The 21,382-nt window shown below is 28.1% G+C and overlaps 1 protein-coding gene across 8 annotated transcripts in view; it reads left to right on the top strand.

Annotated features, from left to right (window-relative positions):
- The first annotated feature begins 7,115 nt into the window (after positions 1-7,115).
- Positions 7,116-21,382, top strand: part of LOC113553722 (aryl hydrocarbon receptor protein 1-like) — a 55,593-nt gene continuing 41,326 nt past the window's right edge. For 6 of the 8 annotated variants that reach the window (XM_026957206.1, XM_026957209.1, XM_026957210.1 and 3 more), the window contains exons 1-2: positions 7,116-7,396; positions 15,542-16,012. In XM_026957206.1, the coding sequence (XP_026813007.1) occupies positions 15,918-16,012 (95 nt within the window). In that variant the 5' untranslated portion in view covers positions 7,116-7,396; positions 15,542-15,917. Of the gene's footprint in view, positions 7,397-7,721; positions 7,776-15,541; positions 16,013-21,382 lie in introns of those variants that run through there. The other 2 variants (XM_026957207.1, XM_026957208.1) reach the window with 2 other exon arrangements.

The raw sequence follows: 21,382 nt of genomic DNA on the forward strand, positions 1-21,382 counted from the left end.
TTTAATTTAATAATGGCATGTGCTCATCGCATACCGTGATTAATCGCAACGCCACTGATTTTTTTTTAACTACCTACAATGAGCATGCAAGTGATGAGAAACCAAACAACTCGTTCAAAAACTAACCAGTGTTTTGTAAATTTGCATAATGTTTTATAACATGTTTTCGATATTTTTAATTTCATAATTCTTTTCCGCTATTTTGAGTGGATTCTATCATACATTATATTACTTTATATTATTATATACAATTATATACATATATTTAATTACAATAACTAAATACAGTAGTATCAAGAGTGCCTTATTATGATGTGAGGGTGCATAACACTAATACACACACACAATTTTGAAGGGTGTACAAAGCACAAACAACTTTCTCAATCGAAAAAAAAATCATTCAACTCCTTATTATTATAATCCATTAGGAAAACACACTGTGCCTTTTTCTTTACTCTTCTCCACTTTCAACCGCATCCTTTTTCTTCTTATACCACTGTAGTATCTCATTAAGTATAAACATAATACATAATAAGGTATAGGAATATTCCGGTGATGTATATAATTTATTTTATATATATCATATAACCAATAATTATTTATTATATCTAATTATTACCTATATATAAGGCATATCTCTATCTCAGGATTTTCAATACTTTTAATATCGACATAAATATGTTATTACGAAACTAATTTTATTTTTAAATAGCCACCTATCGCTCAATATTATTATATATATACCTATTATATCTGGCTATTTCTTTTTTAATTATCTGTATACAGATTATTTAGGTATGTCATATTGTCAAACAAAGAATAAAATAATAGTTTCTTAATTGTTTTTACTCGTAATGATAAGTTTATAAACAGATAGAGGCGAGTAGCAAGATACCAAGATAGGAATATTGGATACCTATATAGTATAATATCTTATTTAATTAAAAAAAATGATTATCAATTTAGATTTTGTTTATAGTTTTATACCTATAGTATTATATAGAATCAATAAATATATGTTAGAATTAAACCTATAAATACTTTGACTAAAATATCGTATAAAATATTATCATCGTTTTGGCATAATTATCAACTATATAACCATTAAATACATATAATATTATTACTACCTACAATAGAGTGGGAGGACTAAATCATTAAACATTAAAATTGCATGTAGTTAATAAAATACACAATTAGAAAGTTATTATATCAACTCTTTGATTGACTATTTATACAAGTACTATATACAAAAATAATTTATTAATAACATTAACAATTAAGTATCTATATACATATAAAAATAGAATATGTATAATATAATATAATTTATTTTAATTTCACAATAATACAACGTGACTATACATATATTATACATAATATGGGAACTAAAGACTATATTTTCAATTTTTTTTTGCTATATATTTATGTTTATTTATTTATTTATTTTGGAATTAATTATAAACCATTTATCACTGACTCAATAGTTAATTGCATGTAAATAGCTTAAAGGCAATCCAAATCTGATTTAATTATTTTGAACTATTAAAATATGTTTTTGTCTTTTAAGATAATTATTAAGATTCACATGCCGATAAGGCAATAAACTTATTATTATATAAATGTATAACATATAATTAATGGAGTATAATATACCTATACTGTATACAGAAATTCTCATTTTCTTTATTAATACGATAAAATAATTTGAGCATTTATAATAACAATAGGGTCGTGAATTCAATAAAAGACTAAAAAACCTTAAAATATATACGCCGTTAAAATACAAAAAAATGCATTTAAATGCCAAAAATTATAGTATAAAATAATGTATTTAAAATGGTTTTTAATTTAATTTTTATATTTATATTGACTTATATTATGTATAAAAATGTATTTATTTAACAAAAAAAAATTATAAAAAAGTTGACTTAATTTTAATTTTGATTTTGAAGTTGATTGATTCTTTAATAATACATTTGCCTGAAATGTTTTTTTAAAAAAAAAATTTAAAAGGTTTTTAAAGATTGACGAAATTTTATTAAAAATACCGGAAAATGAACTATAAATAAGTAAAATATGATCTAAAAAGGAAAAAATGACCTAAAAAATTAAAAACTTCAAATAATGCAAAAAAATGCAAAATAAAAGTTTCATAAATGGAATTGTTGTTTATAATTCAAATTATTTATCGTACCTATATAAATAAGCAACGTTTCACAATTATTAAAAAAAAAAAAATGCACTTTCCTATAAATTCACAGCATACAAATATATCTTATGCGTCACTTGAAACTTTATTTCAAATGTTTTTCTATAGATAACTTTTCTGTTTTTGTTTTACGTTCAAGCGGAAATACATATTTAATGGGCATAAGGTATATATACTATTACTATAGAATTATTTTGTTCAACACGTGGTAGACATAAACATATTATTACAGAAAGTTTAAATTTCAGGAAATTATACACAAATTATAGACGCAGGTGTTTTGAAATAATTTTGCATGGTTATATACATGTATTATACATAATATATATATAGGTACATACACAATATACCTATAACATTATAATACATTATTATATATACCTATATGTAAATATATATATACTTAAAACAGGTAGCTACCGTCCAGATATATATTACTTACGTATATAATAATATGCAAGGTCAAAAATGAAAATAACGTTTTCCAACTGCAACACTTATGTCATGGATAAAACCCGATTACGAACATTTTACTTTTATTGTAACACTATTACGATCAAATATCAGCTAATAAAAAAAACATTTTTTTTTTTTCAAAACGAACTATATTTCTTTAAGGTAATGTTGCCAAATTGAGATTTATTATTATTGTATATTTGAGAGATTATAAAATCTATAAATTATAGAAAGATATATTATACACAGAAAACTATAGCAGCAGTGATATCACGTGCGCACGAGTCAACGCCTTTAACAATGTTCGAAAAAAATAGAAAAAATCTTTTTTAGGTAGGTAACACTATTAAATTTATAGTACTTAAATATATACAATATACATATCAAGTTTATTTTGGTTCTATATAAACTCTAGCCAAGCTGTAAAGTACCCAATAATCTACCTAAAATAATAATATACTTACTAATAATTACTATTTTAATGAATACACAATACACATGCAATATACAGCGTATCGGTAAAATACAATATTGAGAACAGAATTTTTAATAATACGATTGAGAACGTTCAATTTATAATTATTTTTTCCAACGTTGCCGTATTTAATTATTTATATTTTATTGTTTTATCAAACGATCGAGCATTGTCTTTGGTACTTGTCCAAGTGGACATCGAAAATCAAATTAAAAATTCATAAAGAAAGTCTGATAAACCAGGAAAATTGTTAAGTCGTTAAGAGGACTACGCCACTAAACATCCGCATATGTTATTGTCTCCATCTTATAAAAAATGTAGTATAACATGCCAAATTGTTGTATAGTATAGGATCAATTTTGTATGTTTGATTATTTAAATATTAGAGTGAAAATGACCTATTATCAAACATAAAGGTGAAAATATTTTTTGTGTTCTCTCATCGGCTTTTTACGGTATTTTAATTTTTAAGCAAATTGTGAGTATGTAAATATTTGTATTTAATTCACCTAAAATTAAAATATATGGTGAAAAATTCACTAAAGAACACAGCAAATGTTCTCACCTTAAATTTGATAATAGCTAGGTCATTTCAATCTAATATTAAAACGAATAACACAAAATTGATTCTACTGGACGAAAATTTGCCATATTATACGTTTGTAAGACGGAGACAACACATGTACTGGTGTGAAAAAAAACTTACCAAAAATGATTTATTAACTAATTATTTTATATATAGCCATATATTTATAAAATATTATAAATATTTATGATTATGACATTAAATATTTTTATCACACATTATATATATATATATGTATTTACATAAACTTATTAGAATAATTATTTTTTATCGTAACACATACATTTTCTGTTATATGTCTAAAATAACGTGTTAAATAATATGGAAACTATGTTATATGTAAATTAGTTCTCAATCATTATGTTACATGGTTATTGGGTAGGTGGTTAATTAATTCTTTGTGAAGTTTTAGTGTTCTGAATTGTTCGATCAAAAAGCTAAATCATTCGGTATCGAATTATATTGGATTTGAGAAGTTATTTCGCAGTAAAAAAGTATATTTATTATAACATTATAATACGTACCTTTAGTCATATTATACTCATATAAGCATTGAAAATATTTTTATTTTATAATAATTATACATACATATTTACATGAATACTGAATGTCATATCTAAGAAATCAAGTGACACGAAGGTATTTGTATTTTTCGAGTTGCGGGTGTTTATTTAAGTTTTTTATTCTTTTGTATACATATTTGGAAATATAGAATCTGAATGGGTAGCGGTGGCCGAATCACTACACAGTAGGAACCTTTCTGGAAGTGGTGGAATTTCATAGTCACGGGTTATCTTGACCACATTAAGTTGGCTGGGACGGTGACGGAAGCTTCTTATCTCTGCAGTATATATTTGTCGTGATTCTAATATTGCTGTGACATGAACCACGGTATAAGAAATGCACTGGCGAGATTCACCATGGTAAGCGTTACAAATGTCAAAACCACCAAGAGATAAGAAGTAATGTATGAGCACGATTAAAGATATTTTTTTAATCGTGTGTATGAAGAACCACTATGAAAAGCATTGTGGTAAAAACCAAAATGGTAAGTGGCATCATGACATGAATTGCCATCGGCAAAACAAGCGATAGAAGATACATAACGGCAACAAGCGCAGACAGTTTACCGTGCAAAAATAAGTTATATAGCTATAGTGGAACGTTGTACATATATATTATTAATTTTTTTGTAGATCGTAAAAACTTGTCAGTGATAGAGTTAAGTTATATACAAATATTTTTGGACATACATATTTTAAATAGACATATAGCAAAACATATATTTTAAATTTTTATTTTACATTTGTGAAATCTGAAAAAGTCCCGCCCCATAATTTCACCAAAATTCACGCATGTTGTTGGATTATACATGGTAAGACATTATCAGTAATATAAAGGTTATATGTTAATAAAAATTGAGGTTTTGATGTAAAATTCAATAAATTAAACTGATACGATGCGGCAGAAATGAAATCTCAAGCAAATGATTTACAATTTTGCGCTCTATTTGCGGACGGCACATTACTTACATTTATTATACAATTATATGTATGATATTATATAAATATATAGTTACTGTATACAGTTTTCTGTAGGTGATTAAAATATTGTATATAGACCAAACAACGTCATTACGAAACTTGGGCAGTCGGGCGTAACAATAATATATATATAGTTATAATTTGTGATAGCACGTTTATCGCACGTTGTTATGACCGTATGCAATATAATCAATCAATAATGATTGAAAGGTGAATAAATTACGATATACATAAAAATGCCAATTTGGGTTACTAAATAATAATCAAATTAAAATATTTTTTTTTTTTAATTTTAAGATAATATATCGTACAATTTTGAATTTTTTAATTGAACGATTGTAAAGTCATACATATTGTTCACTGCGGCAATGAGACCAATGAGTACTCAATAACTTGCAATCATTTTACTATGATAGATTGATAATAATACTATTATAGTATACGCAGTTATAAATTATTAATTATTATTTATTATGATATTGTTATTTGTAAAAAGAATACACTTAACCTTATACCAACCATTGATTAAATATATAGACACTTGAACAATCATTGCTATTATTATTATATGCTGCAGTGTTTCGTTTTAAGATTTTAAACAATATATTATCAGTATATACGACTTATATATAGTTATATACTTCAATTTTTTATTTTCTTATGTAGCATTTAAATTCCATCAAGTATTCTAGTGTGTAATAATAGCTATATACGTATTTACTTAATACTTTATAGGTACCTATATACATTGAATGTACATTTTTGCGTCTTTCGTTCCTAATCCAACTTTCGTTTCCAAGTCATACTTCTATATATAATATATACCTACCTATATACAATAGGCGTATGTATTATCTAATAAATATTTAGTAATAAAATCGTAAGTAAATTGTAAATATGAGCGTATACCTATTTTTTGATTTATAAATTATATATAATACATGGTATATTAATATGCTCATCGGTTATCGATATTCAGGTATATACTCGAACGGACCTACGGCAGCAGCAATACAAAAACGTCAATAACATAGACTACGACAGAATAATGACTGTTGCAGTCGTGCTGCAGCAAGGCCGTAGGGGTGGTCGCTGCAGCTTGTACCAATATTACAAATTATTATAATATTATTTTTCATAATATTATAGGTACGCGTTGTATAGATGTGTATACGCGCCGGTACAGCAGCTATTATAATAATACGAACTACCTGTCTATATAGACGTGTATGTGTGTGTGTGTGTGTGTGTACGGTACATAAAACGTTGTTATAATAATAATATTATAATAACACAGTCGGGTCGATTGAGTGTGTGATGTGCGCGCGCGCGCTTCGCCATATTATATATAATACAACGCAATCGCAATAATACGCGTGTAATAACAATATCGCTCGCGGCTCGGGCGACGGACTCCCACGGGACACACACACACAAACACACGAGCCCTATATGACTGGTATAGCGTACACGACAGCGGCGGAGGCCGCTAGTGTAATTATTGTAATAGGAAAAGTGTAAACGCCGCGGCGGCGGCAGTCGTCAGCCATTGCGACGGTCGGCGCCCCATTGGTCGGCGGCCCGCCGCCAATCCAAGCGGAATGGAAAACGAACGGAACGCGGTGCGCGTTCGATGCCTCCTGCCGCCGCAGCCCGAAGCCACCGGAGGGGGGACAAAATTACACAAAACTCGTCGGAATCGTCGTCGCGGCGCCCTCCCCCCACCACTGCTGAAGGTGTACGACCCGAACCTGACGGCGCGAGCGGGAGCACACGAGCGAGCGGGCGCGCGCGCGCGCGCAGACCCGCACGCCGTCGAGTAGAACAGTCCACGAACGTATACCGTGGTCGTCGCGCCGTTCCCATCCGTTCACCGCGCGCCAGAACAGCAGTGCGCCTCGTCGTGCCATCGCGTACGGTGTCCAGCGTGTGCGCCCGTTTCTGTGTGTGTATGTGTGTGTGTGTATATATAATATCGTGTGTGTAAGTGCGCGGGCGCGTGTGTACGCACCAACTTTCTTGTAACGAAAATAAAATTTAATATTTTCCGTCAAACGCCCCGGGATCGTATATTATCGTATTTGCATCGCGGGTTTTCTTCAAACTCGCCCGTCTGATCGTAGGTATATATATATACGTTGAATACAATTATATTACACTTATAAGTAACCTATATCTAGGTCCACGGCTCACTCGAGTCGTCAATCAATTTGTTTCCGACGCGTCATCAATTTTCGCTTTGGGATTTATTTATACGTTTATATCTACCTATACATATCAGTATATACATGCCTACGTATTTATAAATCATACCTAGGTAATATTAGTCACTCGCAAATCGCGTTTTTCTGAAAGTGCGCTAATTTACTTGTCTTTATTATACTACACATCACTGTATATATACGATTTAATATAATATATTTAATATTACATAATATATAACAGTGTAGGTACCTATACCTGCAGCAGTCGTTCATATCGTGTGACAATTTGAGCTCAAACGTACGTATTGTAATTAAAATAGAAACTATATACACATAATTTTAAGTATAGGTAGGATATTATAAGCGATAACGGTGCTGCAGTATATCGCGTATATATACATACGATGTATATACACTTTCAGTACTTTTATCTTTATAGCCGATGAGTTGATCTGAGCACGACTATTTAACGTAGGAACATAAAATACCTAGATGCGTTGGTGACATTGATACCAACAATGTGATTTTTAAATATGAAATTGATAATATCAAATTTATTTTACATTTGCCGTGCTTCTATATATACCCTCTAGCCAATTATTAAAGTGCATATGAATCAAATTCCAGAATGGGGAAAAAATAATAAACTATATAATTGAATCCCTTGAATAAACGTAAAATATACTAATCCGCGAGTCCTAGGATTGTTTTGAGTAAATTATAAAAGTAACCGTTTAAGTTAAATATTAGTCTAAAAAGCTATAACGAAATCTAACTATTTATTGTTAATGGTTTCTAAATTAATTATCTATATAATATTCAAATTATAATATAATATATAAACTATAACTATAAAGTGATTTTAATGTACCTATATAATGGGTAAACTCATATTTTATGTATAGTGAAATACTGAAACTGTATTTAAAATTTAAATCGATTAAAATTTTATGATAAAACCATACAATAAATATAATATATTTACTGTAATAATATAAGGAGAATAACGTTGTTTTCTTTTTTTCTTATAAAAAACAATATCCAAATTATAAACAGGTATTAGGTACCTAATTATTACCTCGGTATAAAATCGTATAGATTTCGATAACATTAAGTTATCGCTAAAATTAGCATATTATTATTTTGGTATTAAAAATTATAATAATACGATATCCGTATCGTACGTATCACTATTATGTCATAATGTGAGATAAAGCCTATATTTGTTAATGGAATAATGAAATCGTATAATATTGTTTATTATAGTTATTTGTATACAAATATTTATATAGAAGGTATGTAAATTGTACACATACGGCGTATAATTATTATAATATTTTTCTATCATTATTTATAGATACTTTACACAATATAATATTCATTTAAATTCATAATTCTGCATTTTTTTTTTTTAATGCACATTAACTCGGTAAGACTATTTGGCTATATATATTTTATAATCGTAGGTTATATAACTACCTATATTTTTATAACAATTAAGAATATGTCTATTTATTTAATGTAATTTCCAAATGATTTTTCACCTTTTATATAAGAACAGGTTGTATTATACTTTTTACCAAACAACTCGAGCGTGAAACATAAAAACTATTTATCAGTATACTTTATCTAAGACTTGGGATATTTAAATAATCTATACGACTATATCTATAAGTAGATCGTATATATTTTAGATGTCCTATTCGTTTTCAAAATAATTGAACCGGCCGGTAAACCATAAAAGTGGTAAAATATTCATATACACTTGCACTATACACTATTATGTAGGTATATATAATATGTATTAACCGCGTATATATATATATATATCTCATATACATAAATTAAAATTTATAAATCTAGTAGAACTATAATTTATGTAACGGTTTATTTATATTAAAAATAAAATAAAATAATAATAATACAAATATGTTTGTTGTTGTTAAAATAATCGTACTTAACTTCAAAGATTTGTACCAATTAGGTATAATTATAACAACTCCAAATAAAAATTCAATTTGAGATTCTTTTTAATATAATAATATGTTTAGCTAAAATAATTAAATAAAGTGTATTTAAAGTGTGTAACAACAATATGTTAAACATTATTATATTTCAATAAATATGTATATATAATATATATTAATATCCATAGTCGTTGATACTATATATTTTAGCTATAAAAATCGGGTGCTGTTAAGATTTTCTATATTGGATATAATATAATATGTATGATAGAAGCGTAGTGTAGTTATCTAAAACGAGACCCTAATAATAAATGTAATATAGTAAGTTTTATCTGGTTCTTAGATTTTAAAATATTTAGTTAGCAAATAATTAAACGTACCTATACAATTAACTACCTGCTTATTCGAGTTTTAACACAAAGTAATAAAAAATATAGGTAAGTATATTTACCTATTAAAGTAAAATGGTTTTAAACATGCAGTAAAAACTGCAGTGTTTTATTTAACGTGAAAAATATATATACAGTTATAAAATTACTATTTTTTATTTATTATTAATTAATTTACGAGTATATACTTTCTATATGTAACATTGCAGAAATTGTTTATAAAATTATACAAAATACGACAAGTGTCTCCTTATAGATTGACCGGATAATATTTTAACCATGATGTACCTATACTTAGCGCACGCACATAAACAAATAGCTTTTGTCTCGAGTCTGATAACGGGTTTGCTGTGCATGCAGACTCAACAATGTGTACCATCGTCTGTCGCTCAGTTAGCACATAGGCATAGAGTTAACTTTTTAATTATGCTTAACAAATAACAATATACGTGTAGGTTTAAGCATTTTCAAAAGCATTGCAAAAGATTAAATGTCACATCTAACAGATGAAATTTTTTTTTTTATTCCATATAAATAGTGTATATAGTGATTTAAGATATATAATTACTTTAAAATATTATTATTATTAACTTAACTCGTTAATAATAAAATATGCGAAAAAAAGTAAATTATAATTGAATGAAAATACAGGAAATATTATTTTAATTGATACAATAATGTAGCTTAATATTATTTATTAAGTGTAAGTAAATTGATGTGAATGCAAAAGCAGTGAATACACTTTAAAAAATATTTATTATGATGTAAGTATTTACCGATACATGAGAAAATTATCAAATATTGATCACAAATCTAGAAGCTCACGTTCAAGTCCTTCACACAATAGGTGTCTCGTGTCTATATCTAATGCACGACGCACGCAGACTAGATCGATATAGGTATTAAGTATACGTAAATATTACTCGTCGTCGCTAATCGGCATGCAATCTCTTTGATGCATAAAACTGTTAGTTCTCGTCTATAAACGATATTGTTTTAACATGTTTACATAACGTCAGAATAAAAATGTAGTTAATGAACGTAATTGATGCGTTAAATATAGGCTTATTGACTACACATCATCAGTACAGCTGTATATTGTATATACATAGTCAATAACGTGTAATAGTTTGGTATAGATTCCATAGACTGATATATCATATTTTGCACTTTGCAAGATTATTGAATTAGTATGAGATGTGTATACATATAAAAAACAGTTGTATAGGTAAACATAGCTTTTTTAGGCTTTAAGCGAGAGATTTTAAGTACAGCTTACACTATTGTTTATTTTAATATGATGTACGCTTAAGTAAGTTATAATATTAGATACACACTTACACACACACACACACACACACACACACACACATATATATATCATTTTATTTAGTGAACTGTCCATCATATGGGTTGCTTATAGGGACACGGCTGTATACAGAATCAATATTAATATACAATATACATGGTTTGATATGTTGATTATGGGCACTATACGTTATCAAATTAATAATTATCCAATAAAATATATTATAGATTTGGCACGATTAGTTATAGATTTTCAATACGTACTTCACATTTAAAATTATACTTTGCTAGCTATAAAGTAAATGAACTGTAAAAATAAAGTGTATACCTCTATTATTCTATATAATATCGATTTTTTTATGAAACATTTTATTTTTTTAACCTGGCCTATGAAAAAAACAATTTTTATTTGATTTAATTTATACTAGTTATATATGTATTTTCCCATGTATAATATAACGTCATGTCGTAAACTGGTAACTTAGTTTTAAAATAACACAAGTATCGGATGTATTTAATGACCTAATCGTCAGACGACTGTTGATCGATTACATGTCATAAACAGATGTCAATTTTTTAAATAACTATATTTCTATTATTAGAAGTAAAAAAAATATATTTTAAATACATTTTTTAAAGGCTATTTAAGACTTAATGTAGGCAATTAACTTATATTTTCATTATTCTTAGAAAATTTTTTTACATGTTTATTTAAAAATATTTTTTTGGCCAGGAAGTGAACACAAGGAAAAGGGGAGGTCGTATAATCCGGTATATGTCATTAATTAATTATCGGTGATAAAAATTGAATAGCAATTGAGCATTTACATGGATATGAGTATATGACAGCAGTGCCGTAACTACCCTCCGTGGCGCCCTTGGTAAATTTTATTTTGGCGCTTATTTTTGTTTTATTTCATAGGTATCTATAATTTTTATATAAATAGGTATAATAATATTACATTATTACTTGTTAATCAAAATACTGCCATATTTTTTAAATAATCAAGTCTTAATAGCAGAGGTGCACCCAGGATATTTTTTGGGGGGCTAAATTCAAATCATTTTTAAATATTAATAGTATTTATAATAATATAAACAGAGGGCCCGGAATGACAGATATAAATATATAATATTATATTATACCTAATGTTTCAATTTCGTTAGTTGATAATTTTTTTATATAATAATTTAAAGTCAATATACCTAATAAAATTATCAAAATTTTTGGGGTTAGCCATTTTGAGAGGGGCTAAAGCCCGTTAGCCACCCTCTTGGGTGCGCCCTTGCTTAATAGCAAATTATCAAAAAATAAAAAACATTTTTATTTAACTCAATTGCGCCCTTTACATTACTGCAGCGCCCTTGGCATGCGCCTATGTCACTAACCTCAAGTGAATCAAGTTATCTCCACCCAGAATTATTTTTATTACAATTCAACGGCTTATATTTTTTTTTCAAATTTAATGATGTATACTTATAATTAATTATAAAAATTAAAAATTAAACTATATACAACGGTACGGATATACTACAATACGTACATCAACGTCGATAATGACTGATAAGTTAATAAAAATAATACATAATAATATAATATATTTATTATTTGTGATCTATTATATTTTATTTTATAATATACCTATATAATTTTCTATGCTATATTTTATTTTTATTAAATATAGGTACGGGATATTTGTTCAATCTATCGAATTATTAATGAATAAATAGATGAGCAAATAACAAACAGAAATTTGTGAATACAATATAAATACTCTTAATGAAAATAGAAACTCAATTATATTTTTCAATTTTAATATCACCTATATAAAAATGTTTTAACACGTAATAAAACATCTTTAGAAATATCGGCTGACCATTTAAACTTTATTTAGAATCATCTTTTAATTTTTCGTGTACAATGTGCAATTATATAATATTATAGCATGGTCCTCTAAAAACTTAAATTTGTAATAGGTACTAAATTTATAAAATTTAAAAATATAATTATACACAAAATAAATTAATAAATATAATCCATCAGATACAACCGTATACTACATTGTATCATTGTATTATTAAACCGCATAAATCAAGTAAGTTAAAACAGAAAGAAAAATATTTGTTCTGTCGTATATCCATACAGCGTATTTTGTTATTTGATGTCAAAAACAAATTACACTCTAACGCACGCAATGCTGAACAATTATTAAAATTATAACGAAATTAAAATGCTGTTGTATGTTATAAAATGTTTATTAACATTTCTTTAATATTTAATACTTATTATAATAAAATGCGAATTACGTTTTTTTTTTTAATCGTAAAGACAAAATTTAGTTTTTATATAATTTATTTATATACATATTAACGTGTGATAAATTTCAAAACCTTAAACAATTGTATGAAATATTGTTTTTTGAACATATATGATAAATTATTATCAATACCAACTAATAATATGATTTTATATTAATTAGCAAAATATATAGTTAAGTGTTGGTTCTTATACCAACTGGTATTGTTATTAATACTACTACTGAAGAAAAATTATATTTATATTATTTTAGTCATAGCTAAATTTTAAACTAATATTTCCTTAAATTACAAAAAGTGACATTAAAGTTTCACTATTATGTGCATTATATATAATAATATTCAATACGATACCTTTGGTGTAAATGCAGCATGTACCCTGTATTCTACAAATATAATATAATTATTATAATTAAATATAACAGTATATTTGTTACAGAAGAATGAGAAAACTGAGTATTTTATTAAATGCTCGGGCTATGTACAGAATTCCCAATGTATACGAATAATACAAACATTATCATGTATGACCCAGTCATTTTATATAGTATGGAATTTTATTTAAAGAAAAATATTAGTTTATAAGTGTAATTTAATTTAAAATGTAAACAAATGAATATACAGTTTTATATTTTACTATTATTTATTGCAATAAATTATTATGGCATTTTGATGTAAGTCGTTTAGCAGCTTTGCATTTCGTTTAAAATGTTTATTAATTCATAACATATGCTTATTAAGTATACGTTAAACAATTATTTATTATACACATAATATAGTTAAATGTATAGTAGATGTTTTTGTTACATGGATATAAACATGGGCTCGGGGTAACCTGCATGGTAGGCTGTTAACTACTTTGTTGAATCTTAAAAATCATCGATATAATATTATATCTATTATACTTATATACTTAATACTTATTATTGTTATTAACTTATAAGTCAATACTAACGTAACGTAAAATGGTGTGTACCTTATATACTGCACTGTAAATTGTACTTTAATTAATATAGTTCGTGACTTCGTGTTATAAACTGGTACCTATAACTTAAAATTAGTTTGAATATTCTGAAAATTGAATTGTATGTAGAAAGTTGTTACATACATATAATTTAAAGTCCTTATGATTAATATTTTGTGTATTATAACTAAAGAAAAATCCTTATTTTTGTTTAAATATCTAATAATTATAATTATAATTATAGTTTGTACTTCAGAGTCTATAAAAAGCAATTGTTCTTCATAATATGTATTTTAAAAATTATAGTTTTATTAAAACGACTTATGAAGAACCCTGTATTTCACTTTTATGCCTATAAGGTATTAATATTTTAAAGTTGATTAAGTTTAATAGTTTAATAGGTACACTATAGTTAATTTGCAATTTTTTGTAAATTTATCAAAATTTGTACTTGGGACGTGTATAAAAATTGTTTTCCCGTGTACCTATCTTCGATAATTTTAAATGTTTATAAGAAAAGTTTCTTTGAAAAAACTACAAATATTCAAACATTTCAAATACGTTGAAATACGTTACCTACATGTTAAATAGCTTAAAATGTGTCTAAATACTTTTAAGATTTATATAGGTCATATAATTAATAAAAAAATAATAATTGAGTAAGGGAAAGGGGTGTATTTTAAGTTTCTACGGTTACTGGTCAGTCAATCTTAAATTATTACAAAATAACTAAATCAGTGTAGTCAAAAACTGGTGCACCTTGCGTAAAAATTCTCGTTTTCCCATAATCTGTTCTTAATTTTTCTTGAACAGATTGAAAAGTACTGGTAATTTTTTACCCTCATCCTCCCGAACTCTCCAAAAATCCTAATCAATTTCAAAGTATGTAAATCGAAGCATTAATATAATGCTCTTTAATTTTACGTTAAAATTAGACACGCTCCCAAAAGTCCACATAACTTGTAATATACGAGTATATCAAATATCAGTATTAATATACATTCATAGCTCAGAATCTAAAATTAAAATTATATTGAATTTTTCATGTGTTGGTTTTAAAACTATTATTATATTATTATAATTATTAATCTCATGTAATCTATTATTTGTTTTTAATTAGGATTTCGTCTATATATACGTAACTATATAACAGATACGTGGATACGAGATTTGGATTAGACGATAAAGCATTAGTACTATATAAGGTCATACGCGGGGATCCAACGAGTTGAAGGTCGCCACGCTCGTCGTACCACCGACACACGGATGAGATGTAATGTGATCGGCGGTCCAGTGACAACGGGCGCGCGGCGCTGACACCGCAGGTTGCTTGAGGCGCCCCCAAAACGGAGTACGTCACGGGGACGGGGCCATGCGGCGCCCCCCCAGCCACATACCATCAGCCACTGATCGAACACCACCAGAACCACGTGCAACACCATCAGCTGGTGGCCGCGTCCAACGGACAGTTGCGCGGTCAGTCCGGCGCCGCTTCGATGGCTGTGGCCGCGGTTACGGCACTGCCAGTCCAGCCCGTCAACCCGCTGAGCACCGTCTACGCGACCAAGCGGCGACGGCGCAACGGCAAAAGGTATATTATACGTCATTTTCATTTAATTTCAAGCTTATTTTTTATATAATATTATATTAGGCTGGTCGATTCACTCATAATTGAGTATACGTCTATGTATAAAATTATAAAAACGTTAAGTTGAATTAAACATTTTATAAAACGATTTAACGAATTATTAATGCACATTTTTATAAAGATAATATGCTATAGTTATGTAAATACTAACTTAATAAGCTTTTTGGTGTATCCTACGTGTTCATTTCATAGGTACTTAGTGTTTTTAATTAATTTATATGAAGCTTTTCGCTTTTTTTCGTTGTTCACAAGTTTGGTTTCGTGTAATGGCTTAGATATAAGGAGTAAATACCAAATAATATAAATTAGGTAGCCCACTACCTGTACTTTGTTCATACCAGTCAAAATCATTCAAAATGTTACATTTGCTATCACAGTTACATAGTTTGTCAACTATTTATCAATAATTGGATAGGTAGTAAAAATGCATTAAACTCACATAGACTTCCATGGGGTATTTAACCAGGGTTGTGAATATTTTTCTGGGTTTTTTCCGCGACTTCTATAACAAATAAGAAAAGTTATAACGTCCGATTCATTAAAAGAAAAGTTAAAATATATATTTAAAAAATAAAATGGTTATCTATAATATCATATTGTTGTGCTTATCAAAAATAAACAAGTAATTTTAGAATATTATATTGAGAATTCCTATAGGTATACAAATATATCAAAAACGTACAACCTGTTGTAAATTTCATTTTTTATTTTGCCTGCCACTTGATTTTATATCTGTATAAGATTAAAGTATACAACTCGATGAAATATTTTAAGTACTATACTATTATGATCAATATAAATTTACGGACTTCGCCGATACCGATATTAATATTAAGAATTTTCGAAAATCTACGATGTCACAATCAAATCATCGTGTAATTGCGAGTGTACTCACTCATTATCTATGTAGACATATAGTATATACACGTGTAGTACGATGTGTATAATAACATAAAGGCAAGGTACATTTACTATACATTATAGGCATCATAATAATATAACTGTCACAGTTTTAATAGGTTTATATAAAATGCGAACAAAATAATCCTGCGAGTGTATAACATACACCGTCATCGTGTCGTAAAACAATATAATATTATGATAGTGTATATACATACTATTTAGATACCTATATACGTATATTACTAACAAACACATATCGTATGTAGTTCGTTTTGGCGATGTCCACTGCGAGTGAATGGCTTCCAAAAAAGTATATCCAGTCGTGCGATGGGCTCGCTTATTATATAGACGTAGTACCGTTTAATCTATTCCGCGGTAGTACATAAATTATTGTTTTATTAGGCGTGATGGTTTCTTTATAAAAAAAAAAAATTTTTTTCGGGCGCGTAATATTGTTTTTATTTTTCCGCTATTCGTGTTGATTGATACAAATCGGGTGATGCGCGCGTGCGTCTACGTGATATTATAATATATATATATATACATAGCGAGCGCCACGTGTGTTTGTGTAATTGATGCATTTCGTACTCCCGCAGTGTGACGTCACTGGGCTCCATTACCGAAGATTATGTTACACCGGTAACTTCGCGCGCACATATATATATATATATATATTAAATATATATGTATCGTGTACAACGCAAGAACAACACACAGTGGATCCGGACCGGTAATGTAATGTTTGTCCATCACGCAATCGCGAACACGACCGAGGGGGCCACGGGCCGGCGCGAATATACACCTATCTTATATATACATTTAAGTACGGGACGACTACTATAGGTTATGTGTATGTTTGTGCGTATATATATATATACATGCCGTATGTGTGTTACCCTTCGCGTTTCCGACCCTCCGCCGCCGCCGTTCGCGGTGCCCGCCCTTTGGAAAAGTAATCATCAGTGGTCAATTCCTATCGGTCGCGCGGCGCTCTCCGCGAGTTAAACTCACGCGCACGTGTGCGGTGTGCGTATATAGGAAGGCAGGTACACGCAGCAGGGACGGATTTACGACTTATATACTGTATATATACTGGGGTTGGTGTGCCCTGCTAACCGGCTGCCGCCCTTGCTGTAATAACTTGTTTTCCCTTCGCATACCCTCATCCATTCTTTCATATGTATATAGAGGTTCGTACATAATATATACATAACATACTCGTATTTATATATATAGAGAAAGAGAGAAAGAAAGGGGGGAATAGAGCTTATACTGTGTGTGTGTGTGTCAGCGGAAAATTACTTTTAGTGCTATTTCAAAAATTGCTACAAGATGAATGAAAATATGAATTCGATTTTTTCCAACTACTTCGTAAGAAAATTACTGTTGATATTGAGGCGGCGCGACCTTGGAGTAAATATGAAAATATTTTTAACTTTTGAAATATTTTTGTATAATAATAGTGAACGTGACTCATGAGCCTAATTTAAAAAAAAATAGGAGCAATTTTTATTAAACGTCGCTAGATATAATTTTATTTCACAAATAGTTTTAATATAATTGCATGTTTTATAATATTTTATTATATTAATTATAATTATAGTTTACTTTAAGTGCGATATTATTTTAATGTAACAATTTCAAAGAAATAGATCAGATTATTTATGCAATATTGAGTCACAGTAACACCAAGAAATTGTTAAATGCAAGTTCAAGTTCAATTGTCAATAATTACTTTTTTTGTGCCTTCAAATACAAGAATGTAATTAACTACATAACTAACAGATTATAAGAAAATAGTTTTCAAAAAAATTTAAAAACAAAAATCTAGAAAATGTATGTAATTCATTTGGGATACAAATATTGAATACAACATATTATACTGCTATCATATTAGTATCAGCGATATTTATAAATATAATATAAAAGTGAACCAATTTACCATAATAATATAATATGCAGATTGAAATGAAGAAACTATACTGATAATTATACGATGAAGACGCCTAAAAATTATAAATAACTTTACTTAAATGAGACAAATACCGCAATGTGCATTAAAATTATATAGTTAAATAATAATAAAAAAAATAAATAATAATATTATTATTAAAGTATCTTATTGTATCTATTAATTAAAATTTAACCAAAAAAATATACCTAAATAAAATATACCTTTGGTACAAGTTACAACCTACTCTATCTACACTCGCTGTACTAATATAAACGATTTAAAATACTGAATAAGTAACAAATTCTATGGTTTTTGACTAACCTATAATTTATCAAAAATTATAGGACTTGTCTAATATAAAAGTATAAACTTAAAATGATCATTGTATAAATGAATATTGTACGACTAATTAAATATATTATATACATTAAAATTTAATAATATATATTATAACATACCATTAAATTGTCACAGTAATAGAGCGTTAGGACTTACAACGTATACCTAATGTACTTATATATATATTTACAATTTACGTTTACAATTAGATATATTTATATCTGAAAATATTTTTACACCAACTTGATTTCCTTGAACATAATATATCATAATATTCATTGTTAAACATAAACTTAAAAATCTTATATATTTTTAAATGTTGTGTAACAATTAGTTTACGAAATGCTAATTATATAATAATAGATGTGTTGTCAGTGCTTTTTGAGAATTCAAATTAAATATAAATAGATACTTAATAAAATGTATAAAAATAAAAACAATTTAAAATTTGTAATAGAACTGTGAATATATTTTATTGAATAGCTGAAAATCATTTGGTACTTAGATTGGGATTATTTTTAAAAAAAAAGTTCTACAACTATAATAATATTACATTATAATGTCAGCTATTCTCAATTTTTGAAATGGGCACCACCGACGTACTGTGACTATATAACCATATATATATAATACATATTATATACTGTATACGGTTTTTAAACTTGTGTACAACAGACATAGGCCGGTATAGAAACGTCAAAAGTGATTTTTAATAACAACTATAAACTAGAAAAAAAAATCGAGAACAAACCCGTTGTGAGTGCGTTGTGTACAACAGGGATAATTTGAGGTAATTGCTGGGGTCAGAAGACGTCTAAAATACATTTAAATTATACGGTTGTCCTGGTTGAACGCGGCCTTTCACCGATTCGCCGACGTTTTCCGCGTTCTGGGTAAAAAAAAAATAGGTACCTAATAATAATAATAGTGAGAGTATACACGAAATAAAAAAAAAGAATACATCGAGCAGTATTCGTTCGATGTACGTGCCAGCGTGTGTATATATTATATTATGTATATATATATATATATATATATATATATATGAGTGTGTGTAAGTTACTTGACAGGTGAAACCGTATTTTTTACAGGGGTACATGGACATTTATTACGCAAATTATCATTTAACACTGATGTACGTCCGTCAGTATTTTTATATTCGCGAATTCTAGTAGGTATTATATATCATCGTTTTTTTTTTCTTTTTGGTACCAGTCACCACGATTCATTGATTTGTAGTTTTCAAAACGAGTAAATTAAAAATTATGTTTTCTAAACGGCGGATGAACCAGCTGGTTACAGCAATACAGCGCCTATCTAATGACTTAATTCTAAGTTAATGTTATTCACGTCGGATATACTATGTACCTATATAACTAAATAGGTACTTACAGGATCCCCACATACAATGTTGAGCCCCTGTACTAAATGTTTGTCTGGGCCCTTTATAAAAATTACAAACAAATTTCAACGGGCCCACGGGCCCTTAAAATAGCTGGGCTTCTGTACTCAAGGTCCATCAGCCCCCCCTTATTGTTGGGGCTCTGGGTATATGTGAATTGCACTTTTCTATAATAATTGCAATAGATTTATTTTTTCTTATGTTCGTTAATTTTTTGGTTTTGATCAAACAGTTCTTTTGAGCGGTAAGAGAGGCAGAATTAAACTGCTCAAGCCAAATGATATCAATGAAACTTTTTAAATTAAAAACAGTTAGACTGTTAGATTCACCGGTTTGCAATAATTTCATAACGCATGAATTGAATATACCTATGTGCAAATGCTGTTAGATTTATACGGTTACCTACGATTCCTGCAATATTCAGTTAAATTATTGTTTATAATTCTGGGTGAATAAAGTATTTTAGCTATATTATGTATTAATAAATATTTTTTTATTGATAAGCTTTGACTTCGTAGGCCATTAGTTATTTATTACAATCATTACTTTAATTTTTCATTCTTAAAATATATATGAGTAGATTCTCTTTTTATATTACGCCACGCAATTTAGTGGAAACTATTCCATACAATTTAGTTTTTTTTCTTAAGAATGATATATTTTTATGATTATTTTCTAGATTTAGTCTCAGTAAAATCCAAAGGGTCTAGTATCT

The sequence above is a fragment of the Rhopalosiphum maidis genome, chromosome 1 (assembly GCF_003676215.2).
Source record: "Rhopalosiphum maidis isolate BTI-1 chromosome 1, ASM367621v3, whole genome shotgun sequence".
Classification (NCBI taxonomy): domain Eukaryota; kingdom Metazoa; phylum Arthropoda; class Insecta; order Hemiptera; family Aphididae; genus Rhopalosiphum; species Rhopalosiphum maidis.